At 36.5% G+C, this 22,103-nt stretch overlaps 1 protein-coding gene and 2 non-coding genes across 9 annotated transcripts in view; all 3 read right to left on the bottom strand.

Moving 5' to 3' along the window:
- CNOT1 (CCR4-NOT transcription complex subunit 1) overlaps nucleotides 1–22,103 on the bottom strand; it is an 83,401-nt gene that overhangs the window by 21,946 nt on the left and 39,352 nt on the right. For 3 of the 7 annotated variants that reach the window (XM_037041598.1, XM_037041597.1, XM_037041601.1), the window contains exons 11-25: nucleotides 19,435–19,605; nucleotides 18,894–19,021; nucleotides 17,638–17,878; nucleotides 15,712–15,831; nucleotides 13,073–13,195; nucleotides 12,717–12,868; nucleotides 10,592–10,742; nucleotides 9,182–9,383; nucleotides 7,950–8,096; nucleotides 6,724–6,848; nucleotides 6,195–6,481; nucleotides 5,219–5,297; nucleotides 3,969–4,199; nucleotides 3,505–3,645; nucleotides 1,091–1,270 (exon numbers count right to left, since the gene is read on the bottom strand). In XM_037041598.1, the coding sequence (XP_036897493.1) occupies nucleotides 1,091–1,270; nucleotides 3,505–3,645; nucleotides 3,969–4,199; nucleotides 5,219–5,297; nucleotides 6,195–6,481; nucleotides 6,724–6,848; nucleotides 7,950–8,096; nucleotides 9,182–9,383; nucleotides 10,592–10,742; nucleotides 12,717–12,868; nucleotides 13,073–13,195; nucleotides 15,712–15,831; nucleotides 17,638–17,878; nucleotides 18,894–19,021; nucleotides 19,435–19,605 (2,478 nt within the window). The remainder of the gene's footprint in view (nucleotides 1–1,090; nucleotides 1,271–3,504; nucleotides 3,646–3,968; nucleotides 4,200–5,218; nucleotides 5,298–6,194; nucleotides 6,482–6,723; nucleotides 6,849–7,949; nucleotides 8,097–9,181; nucleotides 9,384–10,591; nucleotides 10,743–12,716; nucleotides 12,869–13,072; nucleotides 13,196–15,711; nucleotides 15,832–17,637; nucleotides 17,879–18,893; nucleotides 19,022–19,434; nucleotides 19,606–22,103) is intronic. The other 4 variants (XM_037041600.1, XM_037041603.1, XM_037041599.1 and 1 more) reach the window with 2 other exon arrangements.
- LOC118983984 (small nucleolar RNA SNORA46) lies at nucleotides 315–452 on the bottom strand. The gene has a single exon (XR_005065838.1). It is a non-coding gene; the product is annotated as a small nucleolar RNA SNORA46 (small nucleolar RNA).
- On the bottom strand, nucleotides 10,159–10,294 carry LOC118983986 (small nucleolar RNA SNORA50). The gene has a single exon (XR_005065839.1). It is a non-coding gene; the product is annotated as a small nucleolar RNA SNORA50 (small nucleolar RNA).

The raw sequence follows: 22,103 nt of genomic DNA, 5'->3' as shown, positions 1-22,103 counted from the left end.
TTATTTATTTATTTTTAGAGAGAGAAAAAGGGAGGGAGAGAAACATTAATCAGTTGCCTCACAGCCGTCCAACTGGGGACCTGGCCTACAATCCAACAGGCCATTTCATTAATTTTCTAGTTCTTTCTTTTGTAAGGGGGATAGATTTATCACATACATCCATTTCCTACATGGTACCTCAATTTATGGCTATAAATTAAAACGTATAAATTTAAAACTTTATTTGAAAGGACCTTGAGATTCCACTTCCAAATGTGGGGCATTTCTGTACATCCCAAACATTCTTACTATCACACAATGAAGTCTAAATATAGTTATGTTTCTCAGCTCTATCTAGCAACAGTGAAATGGCACAATGTCCGCTGTGCACCAGAAAGAGCCAGGAATTCTTTTGCACTACAGCGTAACCCAGAATGGGGAAAATTCCCATCCACAGGTTTAAATATAGTGCTAGCTCATCAGCCAATGTCCCAAGTTATTCAGTAAGTAAAGAATGATCATAGCTGTATGTTGATTCACACTGTGTACTCTAGAAGTTATTCCTCCTAATGAACAAAATACTTGAATTTTATGGAACAAGGATTAACTCATTAGTAGTAGTTTAACCTTAAAATAAACAGAATCCTAAACAACAAGTAGTCCACAAACAGGTCTAGAGTTGAGAGATATCTGGCACTTAAGACATAAAGGAAAACATTCACTGCAACACTGTTTCTGTAATAGTGAAAGTTAACAACCTAGATATCCATTAGCAACATATATCCATACAACGAATTTCTACTAGAACTATAAAAAAATCCCACAGGGATTCTAGCTAAGAGCATACTGCAAATAATGTGTAGTGGGGAGAAAAGCAAGTTGAAATTACACAAAGGTGAAGGAAAAACCATGCACAGGATGATGAAAACAAATTCAGAACAGCAGTTACTTTTAAGCAGCACAGAGTATATCTGTAAGACTACATTCTTCACAAAATTCAGTTCTGTATTTGAAACAAATGCTAGAGCACAGTTTCATAGACAACATGTACGAAAAACAGCAACACTCTCGAAACAAAAAGAACAGAAAAGAAATACAAGAACTAATTTACTTTGATGTTTCTGTAGGTCTCATTTAAAACCATCTTATTAAATTCAGGATTCTTCAGCGTGTCAAGGAAGTTTGAATACAGGCTGTGAAAGTTTGGCTCAATACTGACTCTCTTCATAACCAGGTATTGTGAAACCCAAGGCATGAATTCTTCCTTCACAGTTTCCTTTAGTTCTTCAACCTAGCCAACGAATGACACGGGAAGTATACAATTAAAAGATGAAAAAATATGGTTATGTGTTTTGTTTCTGAGAACTGTACTATGAGCACATGGCTCCTTGCAAAATAAGGTACTAAATCAAATCATCATGCTACATCTTTCCCCCAGACCAGAGAGACGCAATGAAGTACAGTTAACTTCAATTCCATAAACTGTGGGTGATCAGGTTGAAACATCCATGGTAACTTTGAACTTTAAAATTAAAAAAATATGTATGTAGTAGTCCTCACCCCCATCTTAGCCAACTTTCCAGTGGATCAAAAGAGAATACATGACTAATCTACAACCTGCCCCTAGAAGACCTAACACCGTAACTGTATTTTCCTCAATTTCCACCTCCAGGAATCATCTGTAAAGTTTAATGATTCTTTTCCAAAAAAGATATTGAATGCTTTAATCCCACTTAATCATTTAGGGTGGGATTTGAAAAGACACTGCATATGAGGTCTGTCCAGAAGGTATCCACCATGTAATATGAAAAGTACACATTTACTGAAAAAGGTGTAAGATACAAGAAACTCTAGAGGTACATAGGACGATGATGCCTCAGTCCCTTTCAAAGTAGGCACCTCAGGACCTCACAGTTCTCCCAATCGCCATTAGCTGCCCCATCATATTTTCCTGAATCTCATAGATGGTGTGAAATCTCTTCCCTTTCAAAGGTGATTTTAGTTTTGGGAAAAGCCAGAAGCTTTGGCACAGGGTGCCAAATCTGGCTGTAAGGGGTCTGAACCACCTAGGTGATGATGTTTCAATAAAAAATTCTGCAGGACACATGATGAATGAATGGGCTCTTTGTTGTGATGAAGGTGCCTATCACCAGCTGCCCATAGCTGCAGCCTTCTGAATCAGCCAGTAGTTTCCACAAAAAAATATTCAAGATGAACACAAAACTTGATGCAGATTCGTTGCTGTATTCACTCAGTCATTTTGAATGCAATGGCCACACAGTACACATGCTCACTCGACAGCATCTCCTGCTCCCATTGACCAGTAGAGTGAAATCATCACTCTTCACACATGTACATTCCAGTCCACTCTCCTTGGCTGCCAAGTTACATCGATGTCAGCAAACTGTTCTCATATATTAACTTTGACTGGACTTTTTCCAGACAGACCTCGTATATCACAAATCCATTTGTTTAGTCTAACCTTACTGGCTAAAATGTCTATTTGTAAGTATTGTCTTAGCATATAATCTTGTAAGGGAAGCATCATTCCTTATGCTTTTCACAAGGTATACCTCAGTTATTAAGCTCCTAATAACTGCTCTGAATGATTTCTGGGAGGGATGTAAGTTGTGGGTAGAACAGGGGTGTCCAACCTTTTGGCATCTCTGGGCCACACTGGAAGAAGAGCTGTCTTGAGCCACACATTAAATACAAACACTAAAGAAAACTGATGAGCAAAAACCAAGGTCTGTGCATATTTTTCGTGATATCCACCACTACAGATGAACAAGAAAGCACTCACATAATAACCCAAATTATGTAGCTGCCATTTTGTAATCTTTTCAAATCACCAAGCAGGTCCCGAGTTTGTGATCACTAATATATAAAATGTACATATCTGGGTAATAAAACTAGGCAATGTTTTAAGTAAATTTACAATTTTGTGTTGGGCTGCATTTATAGCCATTCTAGGCCATCTGCAGCCCTCGGGGCACAGGTTGGACACCCTTAGAGTAGAAGTACTTCCTATCATTAGATCATGAAGTTTATTTTAAAATGCTTGAAACTCACCACAAAACAATGCATTTAAAACGATTGCTATTTCACATCTACAAAACCATAAGCACTAGTGGTATATCCACATTCCCCACCCCTTTTTAAAGATTTTATTTATTTTATTTTTAGAGAGGGGGAGGGAAGGAGAGGGAGAGAAACATCAATATGTGGTTGCCTCTCATGTGGGCCCCACTTGGGGACCTGACCTGCAACTGAGGCATATGCCCTGATTGGGAATCAAACCGACCACCCTTTGGTTTGCAGCTCACATTCAATCCACTGAACTATACCAGCCAGGCACATTCCCTTTGCTTTGGTTCTATTATGTTCTACTTCTAAAGTGAAGTATTAAACACGATGCAGAGTATGAAATAACCCTCCCCCCCAATTCATTAGGGATGACAGTAAGGAGCATTGGTGATAAACATTATAGAAATAGTGATAGGTAAACTACTACAGCATACTCACCTTTTGTGTCATATTCGACTGTGAGAGATTGTTGAAGATAAAAGCAATTTTCTCTTGGATATTTTCTGGGGGCTCTACAATTCTTTCCGTCTGGTCTGTGGCCACAAGCAACGTATCTATATTTGTTGTATTAATAGAAGGCTAAAGAAATGAAGTACATAAAATAAACAAATTAAAATGCTTAACTGACAAATCCCAGAAAAAAATGCATACAAATTCCTTTAGTATAAAATACACATGGGTGTGTATGATTGTGCGCTGAAGTGTTGGCAAGAATATATATTAAACTATTCATCGTGGCTGCCTCTGGGAAATCTCGGGAGACAGAAAGGAAGAGATGCTGCTCTTTATACCCTTTTTTTAGCAAGCATGTGCTATTTACAGTACAATTAAAATACACGCTCATTAATGCATATATTATAACATAACAAATCTTGGATGAGAAAGAAGGTAGACCTACTTACTGGCACATCTTTCTTAAAGCTGACTCCGGTAGGCCTGGTGACAGTAACCGTTTTAGCAACAGTTGTGGTTGTTGAGGTGGTTACCATAGTGCTAACCTGACCAGCAAGAGGTGCTTTTGCTGGAACTTGGGCCTGAGCTTGGGCCTGAGCCAGTGCAATACTTCCAGGGGTTGTGATAGAGCCCTGCATTTTCACAGGAGGATCTCTGGACTGCTGTCCATACTCGATATACTGTAGAGGTAGAAAGAGAAAAACACACAAGGAAAGTTCTTAACAGAAACTGAAAGTTTTGAATTACACGCCCCTTACTTCTGAGAGGCTAAAGATCATTACAAATTACTCGTGGTTCATCTATCTTTCTTACTCCTTGCCCCATCTTGGCCCATCTTCCCTAAAATATAATACATAAGTGGATATACCACAGCCTCTTTGGAGGTAAAATATTATTACAAAAGAAGTCACCTAGCAAAATAACCTCCCCAAAAGCAGCCACAAATGCCTACATATAAATTCTTTAAAATTCCTTAACACACATATTTTAACTACTTTAAAAATTTATACAGTAAGCTGACCTTTTTACTGGGTGTTGATGACAAACAGAAGGTCTAAAATATACACTGTAATGTGAATTACCTCTCAGTTAACCTATTACTACAAACAAAACAAAACACAATGCCAAGCTAACTAGAGGGTAAGCGATGATAGCGGACTAATGTTCCAGGACAGGTTTAGAAATTGCAAGAACAGTTATATAAGATGGATTAAAAAGTATATTCTCTAGGTCCTTTTCCTTTGGGACTGCCTCCTTTTTAAGAAACACTTCAAAGTAACCAAAGCAGGGTAAGAAGGCTATCTTTTTTAGTAACACTGGTCTAAGTTTTAGACAAAACAGCCTTGAATAATATTTAAATCAAAGGAATCACTTATTTATATTCAACATTTAACATTTGCATTCCAAATACTTTTTAAAATCTGGCAAAGTTTCTCTTGGTAACAGTAAAAGATGTCTATCCTTCGATAGCATTACCAGGTTAAAAGCCTTTATCAAGCAAAACCATTACTTACAAAAGATAAAGAATGTATTCTTCCACAATCTATTCTAAGATGCAAAATAAGCAACAAATAATATGCATACCTGTATCATGCCAATCATTAACAAATTGTAATGCCATTCTCAACATCTAAAGTCAAATCAAAATAGATAAACCCTCCAACCATTAGAATGGTTTTAAGGTATGGAAGATACTTACCTCCTGTAAGTGATGTGGAAATTGCATAAAGTGACTGATAGAAGCCAAGTGCTGACAATACTGGGGATAGTCCTTCAATCTGCCAAAGAAAATACGCATTCATTATTTCAAGTAAGAATAGAGGCAGCACAATTAACACAAATTTTCTTCCAAATGCTAGTCTAGGCCATCTCTCCCATTCTATCAACTACCTTATTTAAAGAGAATGCCAAAAGGAAGAATACAAAAGTAGAGGGGAGAAATATTTATAAACTTCACCTCATTTTACATCAGAAAACAATGTTTTTTAAAAGGTTTTATTTTACTTAAAGTTGATTACAATGAGCCAGTAAAACTGCTATCTGGAAACAACCCCAAATTTTCACAAACAGGTGAATGGAGAAACAATTTGTAGTTAATCCATACAATGGGATATTAGTCGGCAATAAAAAGAAACTACTGAAACATGTAATAACGTAGATGAAATCTCAAAAGCACTATGCTAAGTGCAAGAAATCAAATCTACAAACATATGTTTGGTTTAATTCAAGTAACAATCTGGGAAAACTAGAGCTAAATCAGATCAGTGACTACCAGGGATTAGAAGTAGGGGAAGGTGAACTTTAAAGGGAAAACAAGAGAACTTCTTGGGGGTGAAGAACATATTCAGTATCTTGACTGTGACTGTGTTGGTTATACGACTACAAATTTGTCAAAATTCAAACAACTGTACACCTAAAATGGTGGCTTTGACTGTGTAAAAAGTATACCTCAGTAAACAAGCCCCCCCGGCCATTTCATTTTATCAGATACACATTCTTACCTTGTATCTGTTAACTATAATTATTGAATTTTTTACTTCTTCCCCCCTACTTCACGGTTGTGAGGATTAGTTAACATAGATACAATAATGTGGCATGGTAAGAACTAGTTGGAACATGAGTTATTTCCCCTTATACTAAAAAAGAGAAGTTTCACAGGAAACCTATCCACTCACCTATTTTTAAATCTATCTAGTGCAGCAATCCCGAAATAATACATTTTGGATCCAAAAGGCTTGCGTAAGGCTTCAAGAACGTATCTCAGGGCTAGGCCTAGTGCCATGTAAGTGACCAGTCCTTTTTCAATTATCCCACCAAACAGGCAGGCTGTTATATGTAATTCTTTATCAGGGTACTGGGGGAAAAACCGATATTCTTCAAACAAGTTCCTTAGCATACAATTAAATACTTCTCGTTCCCTCTTTATGGTGGAGTCTTTAAATCTCTGTAGCATTTCTAATACCTGGAAAAACCAAGGCAAAAACAAGACACGCATAAAGGAAACTATTATTAAGAGCCTCCCTAAAGTGCTATTAATAGAGTTATTAGTGGAACTTTTCATAATAAATTGAGCTTGAGATAAACATTAAAGTTTCAAATGATACACAGACTAATCAACATACTTTGAGATAGATTTCTAAAAACTGTAAAGGGCATTTAAGATTTACCTAAACCATAAAGATTTCTATCATCCTAGACACTCACCTCATCAACAGACATAGTTGGATGTGGTGGGTGATTATATATTCTCTGGAAATAGCTGTTTGCTTCATCATCTATCTCTTTACTAAAGTGCTGATTTGCCTCTGGCCACACCTGAGACAAGTCCGCTGTTAGAAACAGAAAAGCAACCAGTGGGCATTTAGGCTCTTCCTTTACTCCCCCATAATGCACACACAGAGCCAGAGAGACCAATTTTAAGGGGGAAAAAATAAAGAAACTGAAGACAGTATTAAGTGGTCAAGTCTTAATATTCAGGTGTTCTAGTACACATAAAGGATTTTAACAACACTGCCTTAAAACTATAGGTCTAACTTAGTATTTTCTTCCTGAAGATTCATATGTTCAAATTTACAATGCATTTACCCTTAATACAACCTCACTCAAGGTTAGCAAGGTAGTAGCTTTACTACTTTATAAAAATAAAAACTATATTTACCATATAAGAATCATCAATGCATGTGCATGACATACTGATATAAACACAAAGCATGCTACAAAACATAACACTCAGACAGGCCTTTCACACTAACATTTGGTACAGTCATATTTTGCATAATGAATACTTAGCCCCAACAACTGTAAGTCAATACACCTTTCTATGTATTACAAAGACACTTCTCTGACTTTGGGATAACTAAGGTAAAACTTTAAAAATTGTTTTAAGTAACATCATATATATTAGCCAATATATGGCAGTATTTATTATGTGTAATAAGGTTTCATATATCATAAAGTTATAACCTTAAAACAAATGAAAAGTTGTTTATTTTATAAACTGCCCAAGTTGAAACAGAAATCTGAAATCCTCCTGGCTGTTCTTGTTGATCCAAAAACTTTAGGATTAGTGTAAGATTGTCTTTTTACTCAATAAAATTCTAAGTATAAGATTTTACTTTCCTCTTTACTATATATCTTACTTTAAGGATAACACCCCTAAGGATGCTAACTCTTATTAACCGTCACTTTTTTCTGGCAATCCAAATCAAGGGTAGAGTGATACATCAAATTTTCATTTTAATAATTCAAATGCATGAATTTGCTCCCACTGATCTAAGAAGTCCATCAACATATGGCCCCACTGACAATACAGTAAGTCAATGTTTGTTTTTGTCCATAACTGCAGGGACAACAAATTGGACACAAAATTAAAAAAAAAGGTTTGTGTGCATCAGTCACGCTTCACAATCACAGACAACACTACCACTTACAAGGTTTCATCTTACTCTGCTGGAATGTAGGCTGGTTCAGTCCAGAGGTGCCCAGTTTCCTCTGTACAAAAGGATCGTTATTCACTGCAGGAAGTCCAAGGGCCCCAGTTCCTATACCAGTCAGGCTGCCTGTGCCAAGACCACCTACTAGAAAGAACGAAGCAGCCAGAAGTTTTATCATTACTCACATTCTTGACTGTATTCACATTAAAGATGTAATTTCTTATTTTAAAAGGCAGAGTTCTCTATTAATTCTCTTACAATGTCAATTTAATTTTAGAGAATCTAAACTAGTCAGAGTATATGAAAACAGACAATGCCAAAATTTCTTTAGCACTTAAGATTAATTCTTTATATTCTTGGTAAAACAGTAATATGCAAAAATTTTAACTGTAAGGTAATCAAAATAAGACCTGGCTTGCTTTGCTCAATGATTACAAAGAATTTTGTGCTACTATCCACTAAAGGTTAGCATGAGCCAGGATTCTTCTTGATTCCTGTTAGTCTAGCAAATAGAATTCTAATAATTAGGACTTTATTAAGGCCTTACTAGACAGGGTAAATTTGGTTTAAATCAATGAACAATCAGGGCTAGAACCACACAGCAACAGTATTAACTAGGTTACAGGGTGATTACAACATTTTCATCCTTAGGTTTTAATACTCTAAACTTATAGTCTGAAAGATCAAAGGTGCAGCTAACTTAGGACAAAGAAGTGGGTCCCAGAGAAGGGGGGGGCGAGGGGGGGAGGAATCTTGACTTCAATATAAAGCTAAAAGCCTAAATATATGAAAAACTTAAAAAGTTTTAGAAATTTACTATCGTTTTCAAAGTAGATTAAGTGCAAGGAAACAGAACAACCACCTGAATCTGATGAGTGAAATATTTCTACCTTTATTAAATCAACCTTCAGTAATTCTTAAACCCGTGAGTTCTGATCTATGCCAATGTGATATCCTTTAAAATTTGTGCTTAACAAACTGTTACTCTTTATAATATTGTTTGGTAATACAGAATCCTTACTGAATAATTCAACTAACTGTACAACTAAAATATCTTAACTGCAATTCAATTAAATTAATATTGTAAGAGTATAATGTTTTCCTCTTCCCAATTATGAATGTTGAAGCCAATTTTCACAATTTAAGCAGTTTTTCTTATCACAGTCACACCACAAAAACTAAGGCACAATGAATATTACAAATAATCTGTGTCCATCACACCCCCTTACCTGGCAGTTGTGATGAAAGTCCTCCAATACCACTGAATGCAGTTGTTTGATTTGGGGTAGAAAGGGGTGGAAACGCCTTTGCTGGTGACTGAGGGGTACTGAATGCAGAACCCAAATTTGGAGGAAAACCCTGCATACTCTGGGTGTGAGGGGCAGCTGAACCACCTATACTAAGAGATGCCATTCCAGCAAGAGGGTCAATCTAAAGAAAAACATTATAAAAATATATTAAATATACCTCAAGCAAAGAGTGACACATGACACAGGTAAAGCAATTTTTAGTAACAGGTCTTTGTGTGCTTAATAAGTAAACTGCAAAACCCATACAATCGTAATGATACATAAATCCCAAAATCAAGTTATCAAGTGTGCCAGTCTTTTTTATTCCTATTATTAGAGATGGAATGGACTTAAAGAGTAAGCCCCTGCCCAAGTACCAGAGCCATAATACAAGGGCTACAAAACTCAACATTTAAGATGAACTGCTCTGAAGCTGTAACACTGAATGAACATTTAGTAGTGACATAGGACAGTTATTACATTAGGTCTTTACAATTTCCCTTTAAAACAAAAAGAATCTCTCATTTAACTTTCAGCACAATAAAAGCATTATAAATTAGAATCATCCAGTCAAAACAATCAAATCTAGTCAAAATTTGAAAATCTTAGAGACTGGAGAGGATTAGCTCTAATTCAATAAAAAAGAAAAACAGTAACAAAAACAAGGTATGCTATTCACTAAGGTTTTTAAAAAATATCTAATAACTACACTTTCAAGCTTAATTTGTGGCATTGTTTCAGAGCATCATGACTACAGAAAATGATACGCCAAATGCCTTTAATAAAGTGGCCACTAAGATATCACTAAATGTTCCTTCTTTTCTTAAACCCCAACCTGTCATTCAATGCGGGTGAAAACAGAAGCGAAATATGTTGCTCCCAGAGAGAAAGGGGTGGTTGGTGTCAGGGAGTAACTTAAATGTACCTTGTTTTTAAAAGAGCAGTTCAGTTGAGAGCTGAAGAGCCCCAGTTATAACAAGTCCTTATGCTCTAGCACTGTTGCTTGGCCCGTGAAGCTACAAACAAGACACATCAGGTTCAAAGGCAGTGCTTATTTCTCAAGTCTAAGTTATTCTTATTTTAAAAAGCCCTTACATTTACCTGCATAAATTACTTTGTATCCTTCCTCTCAGAGTCATGTTCCATTTAATATTAAAAATCTATTCTCAACTACAATACCTATTTATGGATCTCCTTTAAAATGTAGTAGTGTACACTAGACATGCAGTTATCTAAAAATGTAACAAACTCAATTTTCCTTTGAGTAGATTGTTAATGATGATGTAGAAGTTTATTCTATTCCACGTCTACAAAAAAATGCAGATGTACCAAATACAGAGGTACAATTACCTGAACAGGAGATATGGCATCTAAGCTGCTAGCACTAGGAGGGCGACCTTTTGGCATAACTCCAGGTGGTGGCTGCCTGGCCTTATTCATAACATTACTGCAATTGGCTACCATGGTGAGGATGGTTTCTGATAACTCCTGAGAAACACTCCTAAAGAGAAAAGTGAAAAATATCATGTTATTTCCAAGAACAGCTAAAAAGACAAATATAATTCTCTAATAAAGAAAATTTGCTGGAACAGCCCTGGCTGGTGTAGCTCAGTGGATTGAGCATGGGCCTGTGAAGCAAAGGGTCGCCAGTTCAATTCCCAGTCAGGGCACATGCCCGGTTGTAGGCCAGGTCTCCAGTAGGGGACACATGAGAGGCAACCACACATGAAACCTTATGTAGTACAACCAATAAATGTTAAAATATTCCAAGTAACAATCCATGTTCTCAACCACTTTGTCAAAAATGATGCTCAAACCAGGACGTATCAAGCAAATAAGCAGTTTTTATACTAGTTTCCCATAGTCAAAGATAAGACATTTATTTAAATTTAGGTAAAATTATCACACAAATAATCATTAAGTATTTTTGGTAAGCATGTGGAAAACTGATTTCTAAAATGTCGAGTACTAGGATAAATGTTTAACAGAAAAACCCACCTGCCTATCTCAAAGTGTTATGGCCTCATAAACCTCATAAAACTGTGGAACGCTTGGTACTCATAAGCTATGTAGAAACTTGATACTGTCTTAGATCTTTCCTCCTAAATTCAAAATCCTATTACTGTCATTAAAAAGTAAAAGTAGTCACTCGGACAAGACAGAATAAGTAAGAACAAAAGACTACAAATCACCTAGACCTAACAGACATATATAGAACACTCCACCCAACAGCAAAACACACATCCTTCTCAAACACACATGAAAAATTCTGCAGGACAGACCATATGACAAGTCTCAAGTTGTTTAAAGAGACCAAAATCATAAAAAGTATGTTCTACCACAATCAAACTAAAAATTGGTAACAAAAGTAAAACTCGCAAATTGACAAATTAATATACTTTTACAACCAATGGGTCAAAGAAAATTACCAAATACTTTCAGCTGATAGACCTGACTTTTGAGTGGTGAACACTAAATACAGTAAGTGGAAGATATGTTACAGAATTCTACATCTGAAATCTATCATTTTATTAACCAATGGCACTCCAATAAACTCAATAAAAAAATGAACATTGAATCAATTTCTAATTTCCCATAATCGAAGAATAAACATTAGCATGGTAAAAAAGAGAAAAATCTCAAAAGCCTAACCTTTCATCTTAATAAATTTTTAAACAGTTCAAACTAAACCCAAAACAAATAGAAGTTTAGAGCTTAAATAAATGAAATGGAGAACAGAAAAACATGAAAAACAAAATAAAACATTGGTTCTTTGAACACGGTAACAAAATCGACAAACATTAGCTACACCAACCAAGAGAAAGACAGACACTCACAATTCCTACAACCAAAAGGAGATTACTATCAACCTTACATAAATAACTGTCAGAATATAATACAAAGCAATAACATGCCAACAGATCAGATAACCTAGATGAAATGGACAAATTTTGACAAGAAAGAGAAAATCTGAATAGACAGAATGATACCAAGTAGATATAGTGAATTACTGTATTTTTCTGCACTCTTGTGAATAATGTGTATCCATGTTTTTGGCCCAAACTTTTAGGAAGAAAATAATCTTCCCTTTTAACTTCTTAATTCAATTTTTTATTTATTGACATTTAGAAACAAAAAACAATTTTTCCATAGTATAGTCCTTAAGCACCGGCCTATTAACCAATAAGCAGCTGGTTCAATTCCTGGTCAGGGCTTAGGCTGGGGTTCCACCAGATCCCTGGTTGGGAGCATGTAGAGAGTTAATTGATACATGTTCGTCTCTTACACATTGATGTTTCTCTCCTTTCCCCTCTCAATGGATGAATGTATGAATGAATGAATAAAATTTAAGAAACTGGATTATCTAAGATGGTGTTGCTTTTAATCATTCATCCTTCCTTCCCCAAATCAACAGTTATCCGCATATAATACAATTCTAAAATTAAAGGATCATTTTCAAGCATGTGCTTCTTACCCCGCACAAGCTTGTAAACAGGCCAACATTGTTGCCAGAGTTTCTGGAGGAAGTTGAGCACTTTTGGGCTGATCTTTCTCTGGGGCAAGTCCACCCAAAATAGAAGGGCACCGTCTCTTTAAAAAAGTCATGCATGCTTGGATAAAAGGCTCCTGAGAAAGAGAAAGTCTTTAAGCATATTTGAAATTGACCTTAATTGCTTTCAGATTAAATATAAATTGATTTCAGATTAAAGACTAAACACCACGACTAAAACCCAGAATGACATCATAACTGCCATATAAAAGGTTATTTTTCTTTAGCTCTTTTAGCCACCAATATTTAAAATCAGTAATAAATGGACAAATCCTGCTTACTCCATGTTCTCGAATTTTATCTGTGAGCCATTTGTCAAGTTTGAGGTATTCACGACGTGAAGCAAGTGCAGCAAGGTCGATAACAAAGGCAAATGGAGTACCATTTAGCAGCATTGACAAGGCCTAAAGAAATAGAATTTTGGAAACTATAAGTCAATCAATTAAGTAACTTTCTGTCTCTGTCCTATTTTGCTTCCTGCTTTTATTTTAAAAAACAAGTCTAAATAAAACATATTACTAGTATTTTCTTCCCCATAATTTTTTAAAAAATATATTTTATTGATTATACCATTACAGTTGTTCTATTCCCCCCCTTCGATCCCTTCCACCTGCACCCACCCTCCCCCACCATTCTCCCCCCCTTAGTTTATAACCACGTGTCTCAAGTTCTTTGGATTCTATATTTCCCCCACTATTCTCGCCCTCCCCCCTATCTATTTTCTACCTACCATCTATGCTATTTTCTGTGCCTTCTCCCTCCTTCTCCCACCCCCCTGTTTCTAACCCTCCATGTGTTCTTCATTTCTATGGTTCCACTCCTGATCTAGCTGTCCTCTTGGTTTGCTTTTGTTTTAGGTGTGGTTGTTAATAGCTGTGTGTTTGCTGTCCTTTCACTGTTAATATTTTTCATCTTCTTTTTCTTATATAAGTCCCTTTAGCATTTCATATAATAAGGGCTTGGTAATGATGAACTCCTTGAACTTGACCTTATCTGAGAAGCACTTTATCTGTCCTTCCATTCTAAATGAAAGCTTTGCTGGATAAAGCAATCTTGGCTGTAGGTCTTTGGATTTCATGACTTGGAATACTTCTTTCCAGCCCCTTCTTGCCTGTAAGGTCTCTTTTGAGAAATCCGCTGACAGTCTGATGGGTACTCCTTTGTAGGTGACTGTCCCCTTATCCCTTGATGCTTCTAGGATTCTCTCCTTCATTTTGGTCTTGGCTAATGTAATTATGATGTGCCTTGGTGTGTTCCTTCTTGGGTCCAACTTCTTTGGCACTCTCTGAGCTTCCTGGATTTCCTGGAAGTCTATTTCCTTTGCCAGACTGGGGAAGTTCTCCTTTATTATTTGTTCAAATACGTTTTCCACTCGTGGCTGTTTCTTTCCCCCTTCTGGTACCCCTATAATCCGGATGTTGGAACGTTTAAAGATGTCCTGGAGGTTCCTAAGCCTCTCCTCATTTTTTTGAATTCTCATTTCTTCATTCCTTTCTGGTGGGATGTTTTGTTCTTCCTTCTGGTCCATTCCATTGATTTGAGTCCCAGTTTCCTTTCCATCACTATTGGTTTCCTATGCATCTCCCTTCATTTCAATTAGTTTAGCCTTCATATATTCCTCTAATTTGTGACTTTGTTCCTCTAATTTGTGACTATAATCTACCAGTTCTGTGAGCATCCTGATAAATAGTGTCCTGAATTGTGCTTCTGAGAGGCTGGCAATTTCTTGGTCGCTGAGAGTTATTGGCTCTTGGACTTCGAGTTCTTCTTGTGCCATCTTTCGGGTTGTTCGTGCCTGTTCCATAGCAGGATCAGAGCCCGTCCCCGTTGAACGGTTAGATGTAGTCGGACTTCCGTATAATTCAATTTTCTGTCCTTTGGTTGTGTGTTTGTTTCTCCAAACCTTTGTTTTATTCAAACTTGGTTGTGGGAGAAGGCACAGTGTTTCCACCTATGCCTCCATCTTGGCGGAAGACTGACTCCCCCATAATTTTTTAAACAGTGTAGTCCTTCAATGGTAACATCACTACCTACCTAAAATAAGGCGAATGTTTCAACCTGGCTCTACCTGAGAAATAAACTTTACTCTGTGCTTTTTCATATAACTAAATCTAAAGCAGAACAAGACAGAAAGTATGAAAACTAATCCTAACCCATTTTTAAAAACCTAAACTCAGGCTTATGTAACCTTAGCAAAACTATATCACCAAACTATGGCCCCTAGTTATCAAAGACATCAAAAGTCAAACTATTTCTCAAAAGACACTGTTAATGCTAATGAAAGCTGCCAAAGGGCTAAAACCCAAGCAGCTTCTTCAGAAGTTGTATCTCTCAAAGCCCTGGCCAGTGTAGCTCAGTGGATTGAGTGCGGGCCTGCAAACCACACAATTGCGGTTCAATTCCCAGTCAAGGCACATTCCTGGATTGCAGGCCGGTTCCCTGCAGGCCAGTTCCCAGCAGGGGACTCAGGAGAGGCAACCATACATTTATATTTCTCTCCTACTCTCCTTCCCTTCCCCTCTAAAGGTAAATTAAAAAATGTAAAGAAAAATTAAAAAATAAAAAAGAATTCATTTGTTTAAAAATAAATAAAATAAAAGTAAAAAAAAAAGAAGTTGTATCTCTCAGATTACAACTGAGGTCAATTATGAATTGCTTTAAAACAAATGTCATTGCAAACATTACTGAAAAACCAAACAAAATTCAGTCCAATGTAAATAAATTTTGCCACTTAGATATTTTTATATTATCTAAAAACTACTGTGCTTCCAATCTCTTTCAACTTACAAAATTTGTGTCTCAACCCATTCTAACTAAAAGCTAGTTACATCTTAATTACTCCTAAGGCATCTATGTTATATAAAAAATTTTTTCTTATTATTAACAAATGAAAGTGTTATTTTTGTCCCTCTGAGCTCACCTTCAAGTCCTGGGCCACATCAAGTATTCGAGACAATTTGGCCTGATCGTACTGCTCCCCTCGCATGTACCATTCTGCCATTGCATGCATGATAAGTTGGCGGATGGAGGGAGACTGTCCCTAAAAAAAGAAAAGGAGGGTTAAATAGCAATCTTAGAGAACATTTTATTTTTAAATAATTTGTTACATTATTTATTTATTTTAGATTTTATTTATTTATCTTTAGAGGGGAAGGGAAGGAGAGAGGGAGAGAAACATCAATGTATGGTTGCTTCTCATGTGTCCCCTGCTGGGAACTGGCCCACAACCCAGGCATGTGCCCTGACTGGGAATTGAACCAAAATCCTTTGGTTTGCAGAACCACGCTCAACCCACTGAGCTATACCAGCCAGGGCAGAATGTGCTTTTTATAATTATTCAATTTTCTTTTTAACCAGAAAACAACCTGGCTTCGAGGACTGACCTGAATGCTTACAGCGAAATTATATAAACAAATAGCTGAAATTTGGTATTTTTCATAGAAGCAATGGCAAAGCAATTACTATTGCTCTAACTGTCCTAGAGTGACAGAAAGCCCAAGTGTAAAAGTACTCAATGAAAAGTGAGGTGATGCAGCTCCTTTCATCTTTTCTGTTCTATCCTACAGCTGCAGTAGTGAGAAAGACATATGAATGCCTGGGCTGCAAACTTTTGGTTAAATGTTAAACATTCCATAAACTACTAACCCTACCATGTAATTTGAGTTTCTGCAAACGGAGGAGAACTGACTGAATGGCATGGAACGAAGACTAAAACTTTTCATTTAGAAATAAGAGTATCTGATTTTTTTAAAAGCACTTATATATAATTTTAAAAAATACTGTAATAATGACTTAAGAAAAAAAGGAGCCTCAAAAGGCACTTGATGTAAAGGAAAGATGATTGCTTTCTTTTCTTTTTCTTTTTTAATTTTTGCCCAAGGATATGTTTATTGATTCTAGAGAGAGAAGAAGGGAGAGAAGGAGGGCACAGATTTGACAAACACTTATCAGCTTCCTGTATATTCCCTGCCCAGGGATTGAACCCCCAACCTAGGTATGTGCCCTGATTGGGAATTGAGCCCACAACCTTTAGGTATAAGATGATGATGCTCCAACCGAGTAACCCAGGCGGGGCTGAGTGCTTTTTCTCAAACCTGCATTTGTCATAAAAAATGCAGGCTATTAGTGTCCTGATTAGTGTGTATCAGTGGGTTGGGCATCATCCCACAAACCAAAAGGCTGTGGTTCGGATCCTGGTCAGGGCACATGCCTGAGCTGCAAGCCAGGTGTCTGGCTGGGTGTGTGTGAGACGCAACTGATAGATAGATGTTTCTCTTGCACACTGATATTTCTCTTTCTCCCATCCCCCCATCTCTCTCTAAAAGTAAATGAATAAAATATATTTTTTAATGTAAGCTAGTAGGCTTAAAAAAAATCAATGCACAAAATAATATTTACTTGTCAAACACAATTAAAAAAATTAGGTGGTGAAAAAATGCCCAAGAGCTTGCATGGTATGTCAGCAGAAACTAAAATAAAATTTAAATGCCTGATTTGAATAAAACAAAATAATGTCCTGTGAATTGACTTGTGATTTTTCTGTCATTTACCTGTCAAAAGGTAACATGGAGTACCCTTCTGGTTTTGTGATATAATGATTAAGCTCCCTACTCCTATCAAAAGGATACTGAGACCACAGCAATATAGAGCTTTCACAATATAGTACTGAATTTTTGTAAGCTCCCTTACCTCCTTGCTTTTTTTAATTTTTATACTTCAATACCCACATGATACAAAAAGGTAAAGTAAGCTTTGTGGAAATGTGACTTTTCCAAACTGTCACAATTCCAAGATTGGCAACTTCTATCACTGAACATCCTCCAATAAAGAGTTGGTCATGTCTTACCTGACCATGCCATGCATAGTGCAAAATAATAGCAGAGTTAGGATGGTTTCCGAGGAATATTGGCATCAGAGTGGAGATGAGTTCATGGCGCAAGGTGTGCCAGGAGGTGTTGATTTGTAATAAGGCCAATACCAGCATGTCCGGACAGTGTTTGATAGGGAAGCTGAAGAGCTGTTTGACTTGCTCATACTGACCCACCTCTGCAAGCCTCAGGAGAGATTCAATCAAATCCAAGCTCTTCCTAACAAGAATAGAAGTAAAATAATCCATCAACCAAAACCTAGGTATACGAAATTCACTTTCTGATTAAGTGATACCAGCTATCAGGATAAAACCAAATTGTTGACATCTTTTAATATTTGAAAAATGTTTAAACTGGTGCTTTTCATCTCAAAAATACATGATGCTAAGGTATGAGACTAATTTTAAAAGCAGTCACAGAAAGTAATGAAGAAAAGAAGACACCACTAACCATTTGCATGATCATGGACGCTCCTATTACTGTGCTGCAAAAACACCATTTTCCCACAGAGCTGGTTGTTAACTAATCCTTTAGAGGAAATGTTTACCATCCTTTGTTTTAGAAGATCTAGCAATACCTAAAGGGCTTTAAACTGTCCTAAAACTACCACCCACAGACAGAAAATAAATAAAAACAGCAATCCACTATGTATCAGAGAAGTGTGCCAGGAGAGTATGGTTTTGAAAAAAATGAAACATTATGAAGTGGATGCCTCTGGGGAACAACCCAGCCCAAGCTCCCTTCCTATAGCCAATGTGTGTATCTCAGCAGTAATGAAAGTACTTTCCCCATCCTTCCCTCATATCCCTAAAGAGAAATGATTTAAATTCCAGGAGAAACCTACTAGGCCAGAGTCAGATTCTCCCTCAAAAACTTGGAATTGGAACTCAAGAGAAACTAGATTAATTTTGCTATACCGATGGGTTGACCATCTTGAGCTATTCTTGAAAAGAAATCTACAGAGAAGAGATCCTTATATATAGTTCAACATTTAATAGTGTCAGGAAAATATCTAATGGTATACCTTATAAGAGAAAAGATACAACTATCTAGTGATAGAGGACTAAAAATGAATTTTTATTCACCATCACCCCTCTATAAAAATTTAAGGTAACTAGGTTAATTAAAAATATTATTTCACTTAAACCTTTTAATTAAGTAGTTGCCCAATACTCATTTTCTATTTCACAAAAGTAAAAGTGACCCTTTCAACAAAAGCAAAATGAGTGCTTACCATGTGGCAATTTCTCGATTGTCATCCTCTGGTGGTGCTTTCAGAATATCAGTGGCAACAGTATGACAGGGATAGTCAGCAAAACAGAAGATCTCTGGATTTATAAGGGAATGCTGAATGAATGAGAGCTGGAACAAGAGGAAAAAGTCATTATCACCATAAATGACAGTGAATGCTATAAAAATCGAAATATTTTTGTTAGGCTACAGTCAATCACAAGGTTATTAGAATGACAATTTCTCTTTAAAATCTTAATTATTCGCTCTTTCTAAATCACCATCAATTCAGAAAGATTAAAGGTAAACAATGAGATGGCCTTGGAGACAAACATCATTAAACAGTTTCACTGGTATACTTCAATTGAGTCTAACATTGACTAAACTCTGATAATGTTCCTTCAGAATTTATGAGGTTCTACTTTTCTGAGCCATGTGAAACAAGCTCCACTTTAAAAGAATATTTTAACCAATGGATAGATGGCACTATATAACAACAAGTCATTAATTTGTTTTCTTTCTACAGCTAAACACTGTTCATTTACCTGGCCTTCTGCATGTTTCCAAGGTCTATATATTAGGTCTACTGGGAATACTTCCATACCCAGACCCCTCTGAATGCCATAAACCACATTATGAAGTCCTTTACTGTCACGAATTTGAAATCCAGGATGGTCCAGTTCATAAGTTACTTCCTTAAAATTCAAACTCGGGTTCTAAAAAAAAATTTCAAAGTTGAATGAACAAAGGTGTACATATTTTGATACTTTATCTAAAGAGCAGAATTAAATCTGAAGTTCAATCAAGATATTCTACTTGCAAACTCAAAATCATCTGAATCTTTCTGGCACTTCCAGAGAGCGCTAGGTAACTCTTTTTTATATTCCAACAATACTGGACCCACAAGCAGGGTACTCTAATAGCTCAGGTCATGACACACTTCTGTTGGCCCTGTGAGTACACAAATAGGAACTCTTTCCTCCCCTACTGAACCCAGTGAACACTCCATCCCAATATGGTAAATAAGTAACTTTACTCAGCAGTCTCCTCTTTATACCAAGATTCTGTTACCTTGGAACAAAGTTGCAAAAATCAATTATAACAACATGATATCAGGAAAAGTCTAGATTCTTTATATCAAAATGACTAAAAATTTAAGAAAATGTTCTATGAAAAGGTATTTTAAAAGGCTATGTGAATCCTTAAAAGAAGCACAAAGCAAAGGAAACATTTATAGAAAATAATTTGCCAAACATTCTGCACAAAGTAATCAAAATAAATATATTTAGCCCTGGCTGGTGTGGCTCAGTGAATTAAGTGCCAGCCTGGGAACCAAAGGGTCACTGGTTCAATTCCCAGTCAGAGCAAATGCCTTGGTTGCAGGCCAGGCCCCCAATAGGGAGCGCCTGAAAGGCAACCACATATTGATGTTTCTCTCCCTCTCTCTCTTCCCCTCTCTAAAAATAAAAAAATAAAATCCTAAAATAACCCCAATACCACAAAATAAGTATATTCAATGTTTGAAAGAAAAAAAGACTGTATACACTATGTATTTCAATCTCCAAAGCAAGCACCAATCGGTTTAGTTCCACCTTAAAGTGACTCCTGTTAAGCCATGAAAAAGATAATGCTTGGTTTGTATATGGTACAAAGAACAAACTTTCTCTAAGGCAACAATAACATTCAGGAAAAAAAATTATTTGATAAAACTTGTTGCAAGAACTGACCACGAAAGAACAGAACCATAAATGTACCGTTAAGCAGTGTTATCCTAGATAAAATAAGTTTGGTAAATCCACAGGCGTGCTGCCCTGCTCTGGTTTCCTCTTTCCATCCCTGGCTGGCAATCAAAAAAACCAAATTACAGACCCAATATGTATCTGAAATTGTCTTGTGCTTCCTACCTCCAAAGATATACAGAAAACTCTAATATAGTAAAACTAAAAGGAAGAAAAGAGGTTACTGACTCAATTTTTCAGACCTACAGTGCAGGTTCTCAATTACAGACTTTGTACTCTGAAATCAGAACAAAATAGGTTCAGGTAATATGGAATAAATCAATGTCTGCAATTTTTAAAAAGAGCATTTTGGGGCAATAAAATATAAGATGAAAACTGAGTGAAAAGGGCATGTTTTTTTCACTTCTGCAAGACAACCAGAGGATAAAACAAAACACTAACCGGTTTCCACTAAGTGATATAACTAAAAGGTTTTTATTTTTCCACTTTCTGAGTTTTCTGCCATAATCTAGCATTATTTTTTCACCACTTTATTATTAAATAGGTTCTAACACCTTAAATTAACCTACTATTAAGAAAGATAAAAAACCCAACATCTGGCTAAGACGGAGGCATAATTAGATAGGCTTTGCTTCTTTACAACCAAACGGAGAACAACAACAAATTTAAAAACAAAGAAACATCCAGAAGTGCCAGAAAATTGAACCTTATGGAAATCCAACAACCAAGGAGTTAAAGAAGAAACATTCATCTAGGCTGGTAGGAGGGACAGGACAGACTTCAAAGCTGGGGCTGGCAGACTGGGGGTCCCACATGTGCATATGGAAAAAATGGGAGGAACACCTGGGGAATGAGACAGGCTGTACAACTGACAGTGCTGGTGCAGGGAAAAAAAGCCTAAAAACCTCTGGCTGTAAAAATCTGTGGGGGATTTTGGTGGTGAGAGACTCCCAGCCTCAGAGAAGAGCTTATTAGAGAGACCCACAGGGTCCTAGAATGTACACAAACCCATTCACCCTGGAATCAGCACCAGAAAGATCCAATGAGCTTGTGGGTAGCAGGAGAAGTGACTGAAAGCCGGCTGAGAGCTGAGTAAGTCTCACGTTCCTCTGACCCCTCCCCCACATACAGCACCACAATACCTAAGGCTCCACCCCTTACTATGTAACAGGTACAACCACACAAAGAAATATGGCCAAAATGAAAGAACAGATCAAAACTCCAGAAAAAGAAGTAAGCTTGAAAAATAATTAAATTAAAAAAAATAATAAAATAAATAAATAAAAAAATAAAAACAATAAAAAAAAAAAAAAAAAAAGAAGTAAGCGACCAGGACATAGCCAACCAGGTTTGTCAGATGCAGAGATCAAAACACTGAAAATCAAGATGCTCACAGAAATTATTACATATGGTCATAAAATAGAGCACGAAGTGAAGGCTGTACAAAGCAAAATAAAAAAATATATATAGGGAAC

The sequence above is a fragment of the Sturnira hondurensis genome, unplaced genomic scaffold (genome assembly GCF_014824575.4).
Source record: "Sturnira hondurensis isolate 20B ecotype Veracruz unplaced genomic scaffold, ASM1482457v3 Scaffold0003090, whole genome shotgun sequence".
NCBI classification, from domain to species: domain Eukaryota; kingdom Metazoa; phylum Chordata; class Mammalia; order Chiroptera; family Phyllostomidae; genus Sturnira; species Sturnira hondurensis.
The sequence above is the reverse complement of the archived record's forward strand: the minus strand, read 5'-3'. Positions and strand labels throughout refer to the sequence as shown.